The 15,363-nt window shown below is 46.5% G+C and overlaps 1 protein-coding gene across 1 annotated transcript; it reads left to right on the plus strand.

Moving 5' to 3' along the window:
* Nucleotides 1-354: 354 nt before the first annotated feature.
* palb2 (partner and localizer of BRCA2) lies at nucleotides 355-14,944 on the plus strand. The gene is made up of 13 exons (XM_071204097.1): nucleotides 355-365; nucleotides 656-746; nucleotides 1,305-1,364; nucleotides 1,445-1,616; nucleotides 2,117-3,628; nucleotides 4,133-6,453; nucleotides 7,711-7,863; nucleotides 10,833-10,915; nucleotides 11,544-11,693; nucleotides 12,123-12,239; nucleotides 12,757-12,844; nucleotides 13,606-13,781; nucleotides 14,118-14,944. The coding sequence occupies exons 2-13, from the start codon at nucleotides 693-695 to the stop codon at nucleotides 14,362-14,364; spliced, it is 5,133 nt and encodes a 1,710-aa protein (XP_071060198.1). The 5' UTR covers nucleotides 355-365; nucleotides 656-692; the 3' UTR covers nucleotides 14,365-14,944.
* The last annotated feature ends 419 nt before the right edge of the window (nucleotides 14,945-15,363 follow it).

The raw sequence follows: 15,363 nt of genomic DNA on the forward strand, positions 1-15,363 counted from the left end.
CTCTGGGTATAAAAAGCTAGCTTGTTTGGGTGGGAGTTTCTTCTAAATTAGCTTGAAAAGGTTAATATAGTCAAATATTATTAATAGCAATTTCCACATGTATGATTTTCTAAACAATGCACGTTTTACATGAAAGTAACATAATAATTAATATTGTTGTGAATATAACTGGACTCTTACTTACTTTAGTTCATTTAATGAGTAAACATTTCCATTGACCTGCTGCTTCCCTCTGAGGCGTTTGACTCGTCGGAGCTCAACTGCTCGAGTCTGTTTGAGACAGTCGCGGGAAATTTAAATGTAATCGATCCCCGAATGATCGAACATCAAAATATACTTTCCATGGACGCCGCGGGGTGGCCTCTGTAAGTCTGACACACAAATTAACCGATAAACATTTATGGATAAGTTGTCATCCCAACTATCTGGGTGCGTTTGTGTGTAGAAAATATAGCCGTTAAGTCTATGGATTCATATTTTACTTTGCTTTAAGCTAAAAGTATTATGAAAGTAAAGTTTAACGTTCAAACTGCTACAGTTAGCTTAGTTAAGCTAACACTAACTAACACACATTACAAGATATTAGATCTGCCCTAGATGTATTTAACCTTAAGTCATGTGTGTTCGTGGTGTGTGTTGTGTGTGTGTGATTAAGGCCGAGTGAGCAGAAGGCAGAGCCGTGTGGAGATAACATGCCTTTTGATGAGCAGCTAAGGACCACACTGCACTGTGATGATAAGGAAAAGGTACTATATGTATTAGTCTGTAACTTATACAATGAAGCTTTAATTCAATGTGTTTATTAAGTAGAACATGTACAACAATATACAGAAATAGATAGATCAATGTGTGATCAGTGATGTTCAGTAGTTGTTGTTTTGTTTCTTTTTTAAATGCCTCAGTTCATGTATTGTACACAGTACAGTACATACAACACCAATAATGGAGGTGTCTTCTTATAGTTACCTTTATGGAAAAATAAAGTACCAAAATTAAATATGAAAAAGTATGTGTAGGTTTATTTTCCTCCACTCCAGATTTCTACTGTAATATCATTTCAAGTACAATGTGAGAGGGAAAATATGTAATACTTATGAATCATACTTCAGCTATTAAAACAGAGGAAAACTATTATTGTCAATTTTGAAGATTTGTTGTCCTGAAGGATGTATATCAATAAAAACGTTGAAGTGAACCTATTTCTTTCTTTAGGTTAAGGTTAGCCGAAGTAATTCCTTTTAGGTTAGGCAGACAAAAGCTATAACAAGCTGCTACTAACAATTATTGAACATGTTCCCACTCAGCTTCGGAGGAAGTTGGCACTGTTACAAAGGGAGTACCTCAAGACAACTCAGAGACTACAGGTAAGAGAGTTTTTAACTGTTCTCCTATAAGCTCTGTCTAGAAATGATCTTTCTCACACTCATATTGTATCTGCTCACAGCGTGCTGAGCGTGTTGACGCAGTGCGCAAACACGTGAGGAGCAGAATCAGTCAGCAGAACCAGGGAGACCCAGATGTGACCTCTAACGCCCGTCTCAGCCCCTCTCCATTGATACTGAACGCCACCAATGGGGCCGCCACAAGTGAAGCTCAGTGCGAGGGACACACTGGAGGTGAGTCCGTCTCACCGTGCATAACTACAGTAACAAATAGATAGGAGTGTGTGATGGAAATTATACAGTGATACAGGGAATACATTTGTTTACTAAGAGAGTTGCTGTAACCATGCAAAAAAACATATATAACAGATGTATATAAAAGTCATCCAATATTGATGCCAAGGCTCTGGTCAGAGACGGTATTTTTTTATTTATAATTGATCCTAGTTATCCCATTTTGTTCTGCGAATTAGCGCACTCGAAGACTGCAGTGATAGCATTACAGCTATTGTATTTGCTAGTGTGTCTGTAGGCTGCTTAGAAATATCTAGGGAGATTGTGCTAGGACACGAGGGAGATATTGGGAGATAAGTGTTGAAGGTAAGAGGGCAAAATAATCTGTAACAGTGGCTAATTCAGTCACCGAAGCACCAATATATTTGTTATTGGTACATATATTTATCAGTATCATAAATCCTTTATTTGTTCGGCAACGGGAAAATGTACATGATCACAACAGCAGAACAATATGCTAAGTATGCACCTGGATATGTCCACGTCTGTCAATTCTTTTTACGTCCTATACATTTTACCACACAGATTGCTTCCTTTCCTGCCCATCCGTCATCACTCTGAGCATCAGCCATGTTTTGTCTGTCATAACAGTAGCACATTTTCAATTGTTTTCCCAGGTTCGGTGGATTCTGATAACTCCAGGAGGAGCCAGGTGATCAGGTTCCGGCTCCCTTCTGAAGACCCTTGCACTGAAGCCCTGACTCCCAGCCACGACACACCCGGAGGTCACAGGTCGAGCCCCGCTCTGCGCCTCAGGTCGAGACGCAGCCGCCTGCGTTGGGAGAGGAGGAGCGCCGAGGCTGGCAGGAGCACGGACGACAACAGTGAGGAAGGACAGGAGCAGAGTGAGAGGATGGCGGTTGGGAGTGAAGGGGGAGGCAAAACGCGGGGAACAGAGGTTGTGAATGAAGGTGAAGAGCTATGTTCTGGTACTGAGTCTGAGTCTCCATCTCTGCTGCTGACACACTGGAACACGACGCAAAATGAAACGGGAGATATCGAGGGAAACCAAATACATGGGCAACCAGAACAAAGGGGGAAAGAGACCGAGTTGAGATCCGAAGGGAAAAAAGAATCCACTTCTTTGGTGCCTTCACCTGCAGGCAGGGAAGTAAACGGCGCAGAGCAGAGGAATACAAGGCTTTGTGAAAACAGCAGCGATAAAGACAATGAACACAATTCAGCAGAGAAAACAGAAACGGAAAAAAGTCTTGAAAATACAGCTGAATTCAAAAAAGAAAAAAGTGAGATGGTTGTATCGGGGCATGATGTAAAGGCTGCGAGTTTCCTTGACTCCTGTACCCTCGTGGAAGGACTACTTTTCCCCGCAGAGTACTACGTCCGAACCACAAGGCGTATGACCCAATCACAGAGCCAGCCGAACATGCAGGCGATCATTCTCTCCCAGCTGAGCGCCGGGCGACGTTGCAGCAGCCGGGGCCGCGGCGGCAGGGGATTGAACCGGGACACACCCAACCCTGATCGTTCAGATCAACACACTGCATCTGTAGCTCCTTGTCTGGACTCACAGCCTGCTGAGCCGAACACTCAGAGCTCCAGCGAGATTTCTCCTATTGTCACCTCCGCTCGTCCAGCAAGAGGGAGGAGGAAGAAGAGAGGGAGGGGAAGAGGGAGACCTCAAACCCCACGGTGCTCTCTCAGTTTAGACTCCAATCAGCTAGGCCTTGCACAAAAGACCGCAGACGATCCCCCGGCAACAAGCTCCCCGGTGGATTCCTCCCCGTCTCTTCATGAAGCTGATGGATCGAAACCCTCTATCTCTCCGGTGCAGGACGTCCCACAGCCTGCGTCGACAAACAGCACAGATACACCGCCTTCCTCTGGGGTCATTGTTGATCCGTCGGGCTCTGCATCCGGACCTCTGGGGAAGGTCTTTCCCATCTTTCGTACGAGCGGCGAAAGGAGCAACAGATCCACTCAGAGCAGTAGAGGTAAGGCTTGTATTCGGACTCTGTATGTTTGGGCTGCCTTCTCTTAGTTGTGGTCTGTTTGTCTCTTCGCCATGGATTTCTATCGCCGATTTTTCATGTTGAATGACCTCATTTCAATGAAGCAATAGGCACATCTTTGGAAACATCAGATTTATATGTGTGCTTTACAGATCTGACGATTAAATCAACCGAATGATTAGTTGGCCCCATTTTTGTGGCCGGCTCTGTTGTGATTGGTCGACCGCTTAGAGATGTCCCGCCCCTTAGCCTATCACGTACACTGGTCGGAGCGCTATCCAATAGAAGCGCGAGTGTTTTATTGTGATGTCAATATTTTCCAGAAGTCAAATAAAGGAGGCGTTTCAGGAAGTGTGTGGGAGAGAAACTGCCTCTGAAGGGAACACGGGGATTTGAGCCTTTCCGAAGTGGATTCAAAAGCTGACTGCATCTTTATCTTCAGATTACTTCCTTCCATTAAATGTTCTTCCCCTTTGTGTGTTGCAGATGCAGCGAGCTGGCAGTGTCTCCTCCTGCCCTCCTCTCCCCCGGCCCAACCTTCCCTGCTTCCTCTCCCCTCTCTGTCTCCTGGCTCGCTGTTCAACTACTTTGACACTATCCAGGATTTCCATCTCCCCGACGGCCAGTTTGCTTTTCTTAAGCTGCACAAGCTCCGCCAAGTCTCCGTGGCTTCAGGAGTGGAACCTTTTACCTCGCTGTCTTACAACACGCGCAGAAGCAGCCGCCGTCTTGTTAGCGGTGACTCAGAGAGGCGTCTTCCACTGCCGCTCAGCCTCACACCCACCATCAGAAAGTCACCCCATACCGCTGCCGCTTCACATTCTGACGTATGTATCAAATACAGCCAGTCCTTCACAGAAGACCCTGAGTGTCAGAGTTGCACCACCGCAACAGTGTCTGAGCCAGGGGTTCAAGATGGTGCTGGTGACTGCGTTGATCAATATAAAAAGCAAGCGAGTATCCTTCTGAATACTCGCCACACTGTCGAACCACAGCCTCACATCAGCTTTGCAGACAGACCTGTAGAAGTAAATAATGATGACATTGGGTGTTCGGATGAACTTCAAATCAAAGAGTCTTCTCTCCTTTTATATGAAGAACAAACAGTTAGTCCGGGTGTCATCCATCCTTTGGAGGAACATGTGTCGACACACAACCAAACTGAAGACAAAGATACCATCGAGACTCTTTCCTTCCATTGCTCTCTACAGGAAACCCCCAAGGAGCCTTCTAGAAGCCGCGCTGATGAACAGTTATGGAACGTCAGCGAAGCTCCAGGAGAGTCTCCCGTACAGAATCTGCATGAGAAGTCTCCCACTCAAGACTCAAGGGAATCGCCTCGAGCCGGATCGATGGGAAATCAACACAAGTGTGTACAGCCGCACAGCTCGCAGCTCCTGTTGAGCCCTGCTCTGACCTCAGCACCCTTCGTAACCCTGCCCCCGCCCTCCTCTGCTCTCCTCCCCAGCCCCACACTGCCATCACTAGGACTCACCCCCCGTCTCCTGCCCCCGCCCTCCTCTGCTCTCCTCCCCAGCCCCACACTGCCATCACTAGGACTCACCCCCCGTCTCCTGCCCCCGCCCTCCTCTGCTCTCCTCCCCAGCCCCACACTGCCATCTCTAGGACTCACCCCCTGCCTCCTGCCCCCGCCCTCCTCTGCTCTCCTCCCCAGCCCCACACTGCCATCTCTAGGACTCACCCCCCGTCTCCTGCCCCCGCCCTCCTCTGCTCTCCTCCCCAGCCCCACACTGCCATCTCTAGGACTCACCCCCCGTCTCCTGCCCCCGCCCTCCTCTGCTCTCCTCCCCAGCCCCACACTGCCATCTCTAGGACTCACCCCCCGTCTCCTGCCCCCGCCCTCCTCTGCTCTCCTCCCCAGCCCCACACTGCCATCTCTAGGACTCACCCCCCACCTCCTGCCCCCGCCCTCCTCTGCTCTCCTCCCCAGCCCCACACTGCCATCACCAGGACTCACCCCCCGCCTCCTGCCCCCGCCCTCCTCTGCTCTCCTCCCCAGCCCCACACTGCCATCACCAGGACTCAACCCCCGCCTCCTGCCCCCGCCCTCCTCTGCTCTCCTCCCCAGCCCCACACTGCCATCACCAGGACTCAACCCCCGCCTCCTGCCCCCGCCCTCCTCTGCTCTCCTCCCCAGCCCCACACTGCCATCACCAGGACTCACCCCCCGCCTCCTGCCCCCGCCCTCCTCTGCTCTCCTCCCCAGCCCCACACTGCCATCACCAGGACTCAACCCCCGCCTCCTGCCCCCGCCCTCCTCTGCTCTCCTCCCCAGCCCCACACTGCCATCACCAGGACTCAACCCCCGCCTCCTGCCCCCGCCCTCCTCTGCTCTCCTCCCCAGCCCCACACTGCCATCACCAGGACTCACCCCCCGCCTCCTGCCCCCGCCCTCCTCTGCTCTCCTCCCCAGCCCCACACTGCCATCACTAGGACTCACCCCCCACCTCCTGCCCCCGCCCTCCTCTGCCCTCCTCCCCAGCCCCACACTGCCATCACTAGGACTCACCCCCCGCCTCCTGCCCTCCTCCCCCTCTGCCCCTCCTCTCACCCTGCCTCGCCCTCACAGCCCGTCCATCCAGGCCCTCTCCCATCCGGCTCTCTCTCCGTGTCCATCCCAGATCCATCAGATCCCGGCTTCATCTGAGCCGCCGTGTACAGACAGCCGGGCCCAGAGGGTTGAAGCTCCTCCCTGCAGGACAGTCTCCGGCATCCTGCCACAGGGCTCAGGAGGGCGGGCGGAGACAGCGGAGGAACACGTGACGAGATGCACACACACGCTAAAGGTGGGATTCAAAGCTTTTATAGTCATGTGGGCATAGCTACAGTGTAGTTATGACAATGAAATGTTTAGGTCACAGGCTCCTCCAACAGTGCAACACAATAAAATGGATAAAAAAGTGCAAGTAAATAAAATAAAATAGAATATAGTGCAGGTACGACGGTGTATTTAGGTACAGTTAAAGGGGAACATTACAGAAATTAAGAATTCGACCAAAATAAAATCCATGACCTAGGAAAGTCTCATTAATGTTCCTGAACATGAGCTACTCTCTCTCAAGGCCACAATCCAGATGTGATGCTGTGTGATGTTTTTGTTTATGCACAAATAAGCTTTATTCTATCGTCGTTGTGAAATATAAAATGTACCGACACACTCAGAACGTTCCCCCAGCTGCTCTCAGTGCCCTTTATAATCTGTATGATAAGTCCCATGTCCCGTCTTTGTACTTTATGGCATCATTAGTTGACATTTTACCACTCTTTGATTTTGGGAAGAGTTTAGGCTCTATAGGACCATAGGTTAAAAGTATGAATTTTGAAGATAGTCATATGGCACATTTCCACTGCAGCGGGGTAGCCCCGTTTAAGCGTCCTCGCTCAGGCCTCGGGCTGCCTCGCTGGCCGTCCGAGGCCGTGGCGCATTTCCATTACAGTTTAGGACCTGGGGTAGTTACTATAGCAACGCAGTGTAGGCGGGCGATCGGCTTCACATTTCGAGTTGTTCCGTCGAGCTCCCGCTGGATTTTATCATCCCCAATGAGATGTAGGAACGTCGTCACCTCCTCGGTCGACCACGGTGTGCTTTTCTTTGACGTTGCCATTTTTGTAGCTCCTCCGTTTACAAAAATGCTGCAAGCTTGCTTCTAGATATATATGCGACGCTAGGGATGATCTCGCGCGCGATCTTGTGACGATTCTCTCTGACCAATCAGCAGTCGAGAGTGTTGACGTCACTAGTTCAGCCCTGGCCCTGGCCTGACAGAACCACGATTTTATGGGGCCGGAAAAAGAGGGGAAAAGTACCCGCTAGCCGGTGCTACGCTATATGGAAAGGCCACCAAAAACTGGCCTGGCCGCTTGAGGACGATTAAGGACGCTTAAACGGGGCTACCCGCTGCAGTGGAAATGCGCCAATAGTTCCCCTTTAATTAAAGTGTGTTTTTGCTGCAGCATCCACGTTTGAATCAAAGACGGAAAGTATTTGCAGCAGAAATGGATGTATCTGTGTAACATCTAAAACATGCTGTGTGTGTTTCCAGGCCCCGGCAGGAGGCTGTCTGGTGGATGCTTGCCTCCTGCGTGGATCCTCCGGTGGTTTGTGTGTCGCCGCAGCAGGAAAGTGGGCCGTGTGTCTCTGGAGTCAGACTGCAGCTTCTGACTGGAGCCTGACTCACACCTGGGCCTTCAATGAGGTCAGTGTGTAGGTGCAAATACATGCCTGCTGAATATCAAAGTTATTAAAACAAGTCATTTTAAAACAAGCGCCATACATTCTGTGGCTTTGTCTTCTAAGAGGAGTTGTTTTTATTTCTGGTTTATATCAATGTAAATCAGGGGTTCTCAAAGTGCGGCCCGCGGGCCAATGGTGGCCCTGGGAAATGTTTCTGGCGGCCCGCAATAGTTAATGTGACACGCTGAAATGCATGCGTTATATTTGAATCCTCCATGGTTCGTATCTAGTAATTTAGGTTAACTTCCTGTTTTGTTTGCATGCTTTTATTTTGAAGGCGAGATAACGTGTTTGACAGGAAGTTGTGGTGGCATTGATAAAGTAGTGTCTTCCATGTAACGGCAGAGAAAGAGAACAACGGACTGTATGTTTTAAATGTTTAGCACCCCCCGAAGAGGCCACAAGCTCTTACGTTGGGTCTGGAGTTACAAATAAATTCTGATTCATCAGTAAAGTAAAGCCTACGACCATCGGAGGGAAATGCTACACTGTCATTTTTGCTAGATCAAAAGTGGAAAGTTGTTTTGGATGAGTCACTAGTTGACTGGTAAGAAATTATATGAGAAGCCGCTCTGGTGCATCTGATTAAAATGGCAGAGAAGATGTATTCTCCAAATGATGTTTATTGTAAATAAGAGGTGCCAAGATATGTACACAAAATGTATGTGTGTTTGTTTGTATATATAGGTAATGGTATGTAAAAAGGCGTGTGTGTGATTGTGGTTATTTGCGTGTGCGTGTTTGCGTGTGTGGTTAAGTATATGAACGCACACAAAAGTCTGGTTATACAATAAAACAACAAGCTGTCTCTCCCAACGTCCACACTCAGGCACACTGTTATTTCCACTGACTACCCCCAGCGCGAGCATCCCCAAACTCACTCCCTGATTGGACGCACGAGAGGAGCTATGAGGGGTGCATGCACTGGAAGCATGTCCCAAAGGCGGCAAAGTGTTCACGTGAACAGCCCCCATCAGTCCTTCGCAACAAAAGTTGTTGGAAGTTTTCGTTGTGTAAGCGAGATGGAAGAGCCAGGGCCGTCGCGTAAAAAACGTTGTGTCAGTGAGGAGAAAAGGAAGTTCCAGGAGAAATGGAGCAACGCTTACTTCGTTTCACCTCAGGGGTCGGATAAAGTGATATGCCTCATCTGCAAGCAGGTGAATGCAATGCTCAAGGAGTATAACATCAAACGCCATTATGATACCAATCGTAAAATGTATGACAAGTTCACGGGCAAGGAGCGCAGAACTAAACTTGAACAACTTCAAAGAGGTTTAACTGCCCAGCCGTCAGTTTTCACAAATCTTGCAAAATCCGGTGAAGCTGTAACACAGGCTAGCGATGTGGTAGCTCACGAAATTCCAGGCGGAGCAAGCCGTTCAGTGATGGAGAATTCGTGCCAGACTGCATTTTGAAAGTGGCTGACATTGTATGCCCTGAACAAAAGTCAAAGTTCCGTGACATAAGTTTATCGAGTGACACGGTGACACGACGAATCGAAGATCTGGCCACGTGTGGAAGGCCTAGGCAAGGGGTCCTTTTCTATAGCACTGGATGAGAGTACAGACATTTGTGATGCTGCACAACTGCTGATTTTCATTCGAACGGTCACGGAGGACTTTGAAATAGGCGAGGAACTGCTAAGCATGGAGAGTCTCAAAGACAGAACAAGGGGAATCGACATTTGTGATGCTGTGTGTCGTAGTCTCGATGCATACAATGTGGAGCTGACATCCATGGTCGGTGTCACAACAGATGGAGCGCCAGCCATGGTCGGGAGAAAGGCAGGGGTGCTGTCTCTTTGCTCAGCGACAAAGTGGCCAATAACGGAGGTGAGAACCGAATCAAATATCACTGCATAATTCACCAAGAAGCCCTTGCTGCTCATACGCTTGAAATGAAACATGTCAAGGACATTGTTGTCAGTGAATTTCCTAAAGTCCAGAGGTCTGAATCACCGTCAATTCAAAACTTTGTTGGTGCAATCAGAGGCTGAATTTGGTGACGTCATATACTTCACTGCTGTCAGGTGGCTGAGCAGAGGTGCCACACTGAAGCGTTTTTTTAATTTGAGGAAAGAAATCGCTGAGTTCAAGCAATCAAAAGGACGAGATCTGCCACAGTTAAGTGACTCTGAATGGCTTTGTGACCGAGCGTTCCTTGTTGACCTGAACACCTTGCTCAGCGATCTCAATGTGAAGCTGCAGGGCCACGGGAAGCTCATTTCCACATTGTTTGACAGCGTCAAAGCTTTCCAGCGAAAACTTCAACTACTGCAGGGACCGCTCAGAGAGGGGGATCTAACCCATTCCCCGCCTGCAAGGTGCTCGCAGGTGAATGTGACGTTTTACATCACCTGTGTTCAGACAAGAACCACAACCTCATGGAAAAACTCCAAGAGGAATTCCACCACCGCTTCTCGGACTTCAGTGACCACGAGAAGTCGTTCAACCTATTCCAAGATCCCTTCACATGTGCACCCGAAGAAGAGCCTGCAGAAATTCAGTTCGAGCTCATCGACCTGCAGGAGAGCTCTGAGGCCAGAGCAGCATATCGAGACAAGAATCTCATCGAGTTCTACAAAGGACTTTCCATCTACGTACCCTGCACTTCGCCAACATGCCATCAGAAGGGCCTCTCTGTTCGGAAGCACATACATTTGGAGAAAACCTTCTCCACCATGAACAAATGAACAATGTTGTGACTTCACAAACACTGCACCATTGTTTGAGTGTTTCTACATTTAGCAGTCAACCTAAAATGAATGGGACATACATCATAATGTTTAAAGACACAAAGTAATGAAATGTACTGTTTCAAGGTCTAATGTGACCCTTTCTAATACGGCACAATGTATTCTGTCAAACATTTTCCAAACATTATCTTCCGTAATTGTCCGTAGGCATAATGGATTTCTATGTTTCTTTACAGCCAGTGATCGATGTGTTTCCGGTCCCGGACGCTGCAGGGCTGATGTGTGTGACTCTGGGTCAGTTAGAAATCAGAGAAGTGAGGTGAATACAACACGCTCAATCCGTCAGTTAAATATGTATTCTGTTTTAACTCGTTTTCTGTTCACGAACTAACCCTACAGCTAAAGTGAGGATATTTCTTCCATGCTAATCTCAAACTGTGTATGTATTTTGCTTAAAGGTCACCTATTATACAAAATCCACTTGTTCATGTCTCTTCTACATCAACATGTGTCCCCTCTTCTTCATGTCTCTTCTACATCAACACGTGTCCCCTCTTCTTCATGTCTCTTCGACATAAACATGTGTCCCCTCTTCTTCATGTCTCTTCTACATCAACATGTGTCCCCTCTTCTTCATGTCTCTTCTTCATCAACATGTGTCCCCTCTTCTTCATGTCTCTTCTACATCAACATGTGTCCCCTCTGTGTAAAGACACTCTGAAAGTTTCAGGAAAAAAGAGAATCAGCACTTTGGAAACAGGGCTGAAACAGAGGGGATTATGGGTAATGCTGCAATGATCTGTTTGGTGTTTCAGCCAATCAGAGACATGTTCTGTGTATATCTGAGACCTGTAATATACTGATGGAAAAACAGTATGTTAGGGGACCTGTAAGGAACCCAGCTGGTGACGCTTGTTAAAGGTACCCGTGTGTCTCCATGTGCACAGGATGCTGTCGTGCTGCAGCCTCTCCCAGCTGCTGCTCTGTGACGGCGTTGTTCAGGCGGTTGTGTGCGTGTCCAGGTCCAGAGTGGTAACCTCCTCACACTCAGCGTCTGGCTCCAGCCTGCAGGTGTTCCCGCTCTCAGGCAGCGGCAGGTAACACTCAGAGTTTGTCAAATGAAATCAAAGTGTATTTGTATAGCCCAATATCACAAAGCGCGTTTGTCTCAGTGGGCTTTACAGATAACAAACATGAATGCTAAAAGATCAAGAAAATGACAAGATAGAATGTAAAATAGAAATACATGAGATAGAACGCAACAGAAATACAATAACAAAATAGGATAAAATACCATAAAATGTAGGACTCAGGAGGAAAAACATCGGATAATCTGAAAGCAGCTTTAACTATACCATTTTCTGAAAAAGGAAAGTCTTCAGGACTCTCTTAGATGTTTGGACACTGTCTGCTTTCGTGTTATTTCCTCATTGCTCAGATATATAATTGTTTCGTCTCTCTCTCCCTCTCTTTCTCTCTCTCTCTCTCCCTCTCTCTCTCTCTCTCTCTCCCTCTCTCTCTCTCAGCACATCGGGCCCTCAGCCTCTGGTGTCTCCTGGTGTTTGTGTCGGGGCCCTCGCTGCAGTGGCTGGACTTCCTGACGCTCTGATTGGCTCTGATGAGAGCGGCCGCCTCTTTGTCTGGTAAGCAATAAACTCAACAAAATTATTCTCCCTGTTGAACAATGGAGCAAAAACATTTGGCATCTTATCTGACATTAAAATAGGAATTTCTCATATATTCACTCAAATTAACTGCATTGACACTGTTTAAGCAAAGCTCCTTTTTGAAATATTTGAGTAATTATGCAATACAAATGTTGATCATGGTATTACATCATTTTGTTTTTATTTAAAAAAAGGGCGGAGCACTGTAGAGGTGTGTTTGCAAATACTCTTCTTACATTTCTCTTAATGTACTTATACAGGAAAAGAAAAACAAGCTAACAGCACTATTAGTACCCAAGTATTTGGTAAAAATGCAATCTTTTTACATAAAGTATATGAATAAATATAAAAAGGAATATTGACTCAAACATTTTTTTAATGTATTTATTGACGAGTCAAAATGCTATAAATGGTTAGAATAATATCTATATTTGGCTCTCATGTGTAATGTTGCTTCTTCGCAGTTTAATTTATTTGTGTTTCCGTGTTACAGGAACTTAAAGACGGGTCAGCTGCTGCAGAGAATCATCCTCGGAGAAGATTTATCGCACATGGCCTGTCTCAGAGGATACTCCTACTGTGTACGTCTATCTGCTTTTCATATACGGGGTGCTGCCTGTTTTCTTTAAAGGGGACCTATCATGCAAAATGTCTTTTATACATAAACATGTGTCCCCGGTGCGTCAGGGAACTCACGCAGCGTCAGAAAATAAAACCCTCTCTCTTTTCCTCCGTACCCAAATCTCTAAAAACGGGGCTACAACGGAGCTGATCCAGATTTGCGTCCGATATGACGTAATATCTGAAATGTGGACCCACGGCCCAATCAGAAACGTAGCAGTCAGAAACAATGCCCGACTGTTTTGGACGTAATATGGTCGGTGTTTACATTAGCATGGCTAACACTCAGAGCTAACCTGTACTGGAGAGCATGTGTGTGAAGAAGCAGGAAGTAAAAAGGAACTCACCTTGTGGTATAACCGGCAAGAGAGAAAGCCTTTGAGCTCCAGACTGTTTCAGATCCTTGATAATCCATGATATGGCGTTTCATCACGGCAGCATTTAGTTTAGACGGTAGCTGCCGGGTCCCGCATGATTTTTTTTAAAGCTTTATTCCCAAGATCAGCACTTTTGAAACAGGAAGTGAAATAGAGTAGGCATGGCTAGAATGGAGGATCTGTTTGGTATTTAGAGCAAAACACTTCATAGACATGTTTTTTATATATTTGTATATATATCTGAGACCTATGCTATTGCCTAAAAATAGCATGGTAGGTGACCTTTAAATGACCTTTCTCTTCATAGGGTTTAACATGCTTTGTGTGTTTGTGTGGCTGGACAGGGAGTGTTGTTTGTCCTGCTGCAGCATCAGTTGCTCAGCTCTCTGGAGGAAGAAGTAAAAGAGAAGGATGAGGAGAGTAAGAACATGGCTCTGTTCTCCTTGGTCGCCATCAACCCTATGAATGGAAAATCTACCCTCGCTACTCGGCTGTATCCGCCCAACGCCTGGTGCGGCAGGTGAGAGGAGGACTGATGTCTTTATATATACACACTTTTGTTTATACACTCTAATAGGGCACTGGCACTGTAGAACAAACTGCCTTTTTAAAAACACACTTTTATAGACTAGCTTTTAAGTCTATGCACCTTAGACTTCACCCTATCCAGTAAAGTCTTGATGTGTTCTGAATTGCATCTTTTGTATGTGTTTAGTTGGATCTGTTTTCCTCCTGTATGACCTGACTTGGTTCTGCCTTTGCATTTCTGCAGCAATGTTCTCAATAAGTGCCAAACAAATAAAGGTTATTATGATTATCTGATGTAACAATCTGTATCTGTGTGTGTGTTCCTCAGGCTGTGTGAAGCAGACATTAGCGGCTCCAGCGTGGTGGGCCTGAGTCAGAGCGGCTGTGTGTGTGTGTGGCAGCTCTGGCCCCGGGGGCCCTCCAGGATGCTGCCGGCCCCCGAGAGCGAGGGCTGGCAGCTGGCTCGATGGGGGGGAGAGGGAACGCTGCTGACTGGACATCACAACGGAGACGTCACCCTGCACTGCTACAGTCAGACTTCTCTCTACCACCAACAAGACTTTCTGAAGATCTGATCACTTTTATCCCAAAGCAATGTCCGCCCATCGCTGTGTGAATGTTTACATGAAGATTTTAACCTTTTAAAATACTTCAAAATCACATTTGGTTCTGTGGCGTCTCGTAATCCCTGTTATTTTGTTGATTGTCAGGTTCATGTTTGTATTGTGTGCCTCGACTGTGACACACTGATGCATGCTTAAATGTGCAATGCTCAAAAACCTAAACTACACACTACGGGGAAGGGAAAAGCCCAAAAAGCATAATAAAGGAGTCTCTGCTAAGATTTGGTAAACGGAACATATTCAACAACTCATTGAACCGCTGGTACTCGGAAAACAAGACTGAATTATTGAAGGTTTAGTGCTTCCTATTTGTTTTCCTTCAGCCTTTCTACACTGTTAGAGTTCATCGAGCCCCAGTATCACACTCTGTGAGAGTGTTTCCTTAATGATTGATTTTCACATTTGAGACCACTGTACAACCAACTTTGTGTTTTATCACTGCTGCTGTTATGAATGTTCCTTCCTGTTGTTACTTGAATATGTTGTTGCATGTCTTCTATTTAAAAGAAAGAAAAGTGTTGCCAAAGTTTGTTCTTATCATTTACATTAAACCTTAAATATGTTGTATTTGTGTCTCCTTTTTGTATTTCTATAGTTTATTCTATTGCCCTAACAACAAACGCTTAAAACACAATGTTTGAATAACAGCGCTATTTTTTACAATTCTCAATACTAAGATAACTTCACAGTCGGTACGAACTAGAATGTACTAAAATATTAGTAAAATATTGTATTTGTAATTGGGGTCATATAGTTATGATCTCACCCTGAGACATGCATGGTGTGTTTTTGTTGCTTTATTTAATTTTGAATGTTAAGAACTAACTGGGAAGTACAATATTTGAGAAATGTCTGTAACCTAAATAGCAGTTTGTCAAATCCTAAAAATAACCTAAGCTGTTTGGAGGTCTGTGTCCGCCAGGGGGCGCCAGACTGATTTACTCTACATGG

Source organism: Pseudochaenichthys georgianus, chromosome 1 (assembly GCF_902827115.2).
Source record: "Pseudochaenichthys georgianus chromosome 1, fPseGeo1.2, whole genome shotgun sequence".
In the NCBI taxonomy this organism is placed as follows: domain Eukaryota; kingdom Metazoa; phylum Chordata; class Actinopteri; order Perciformes; family Channichthyidae; genus Pseudochaenichthys; species Pseudochaenichthys georgianus.

What these genes read in the sequence shown, in the direction of transcription:
- palb2 (XM_071204097.1), top strand. Translation starts at nt 693, where the DNA reads ATGCCTTTTGATGAGCAGCTAAGGACCACACTGCACTGTGATGATAAG. An exon ending in CCGCTCTCAGGCAGCGGCAG is followed by an intron (nt 11,694 to 12,122) that starts GTAACACTCAGA and finishes TCTCTCTCTCAG; the next exon opens with CACATCGGGCCCTCAGCCTC. An exon ending in AGCGGCCGCCTCTTTGTCTG is followed by an intron (nt 12,240 to 12,756) that starts GTAAGCAATAAA and finishes TCCGTGTTACAG; the next exon opens with GAACTTAAAGACGGGTCAGC.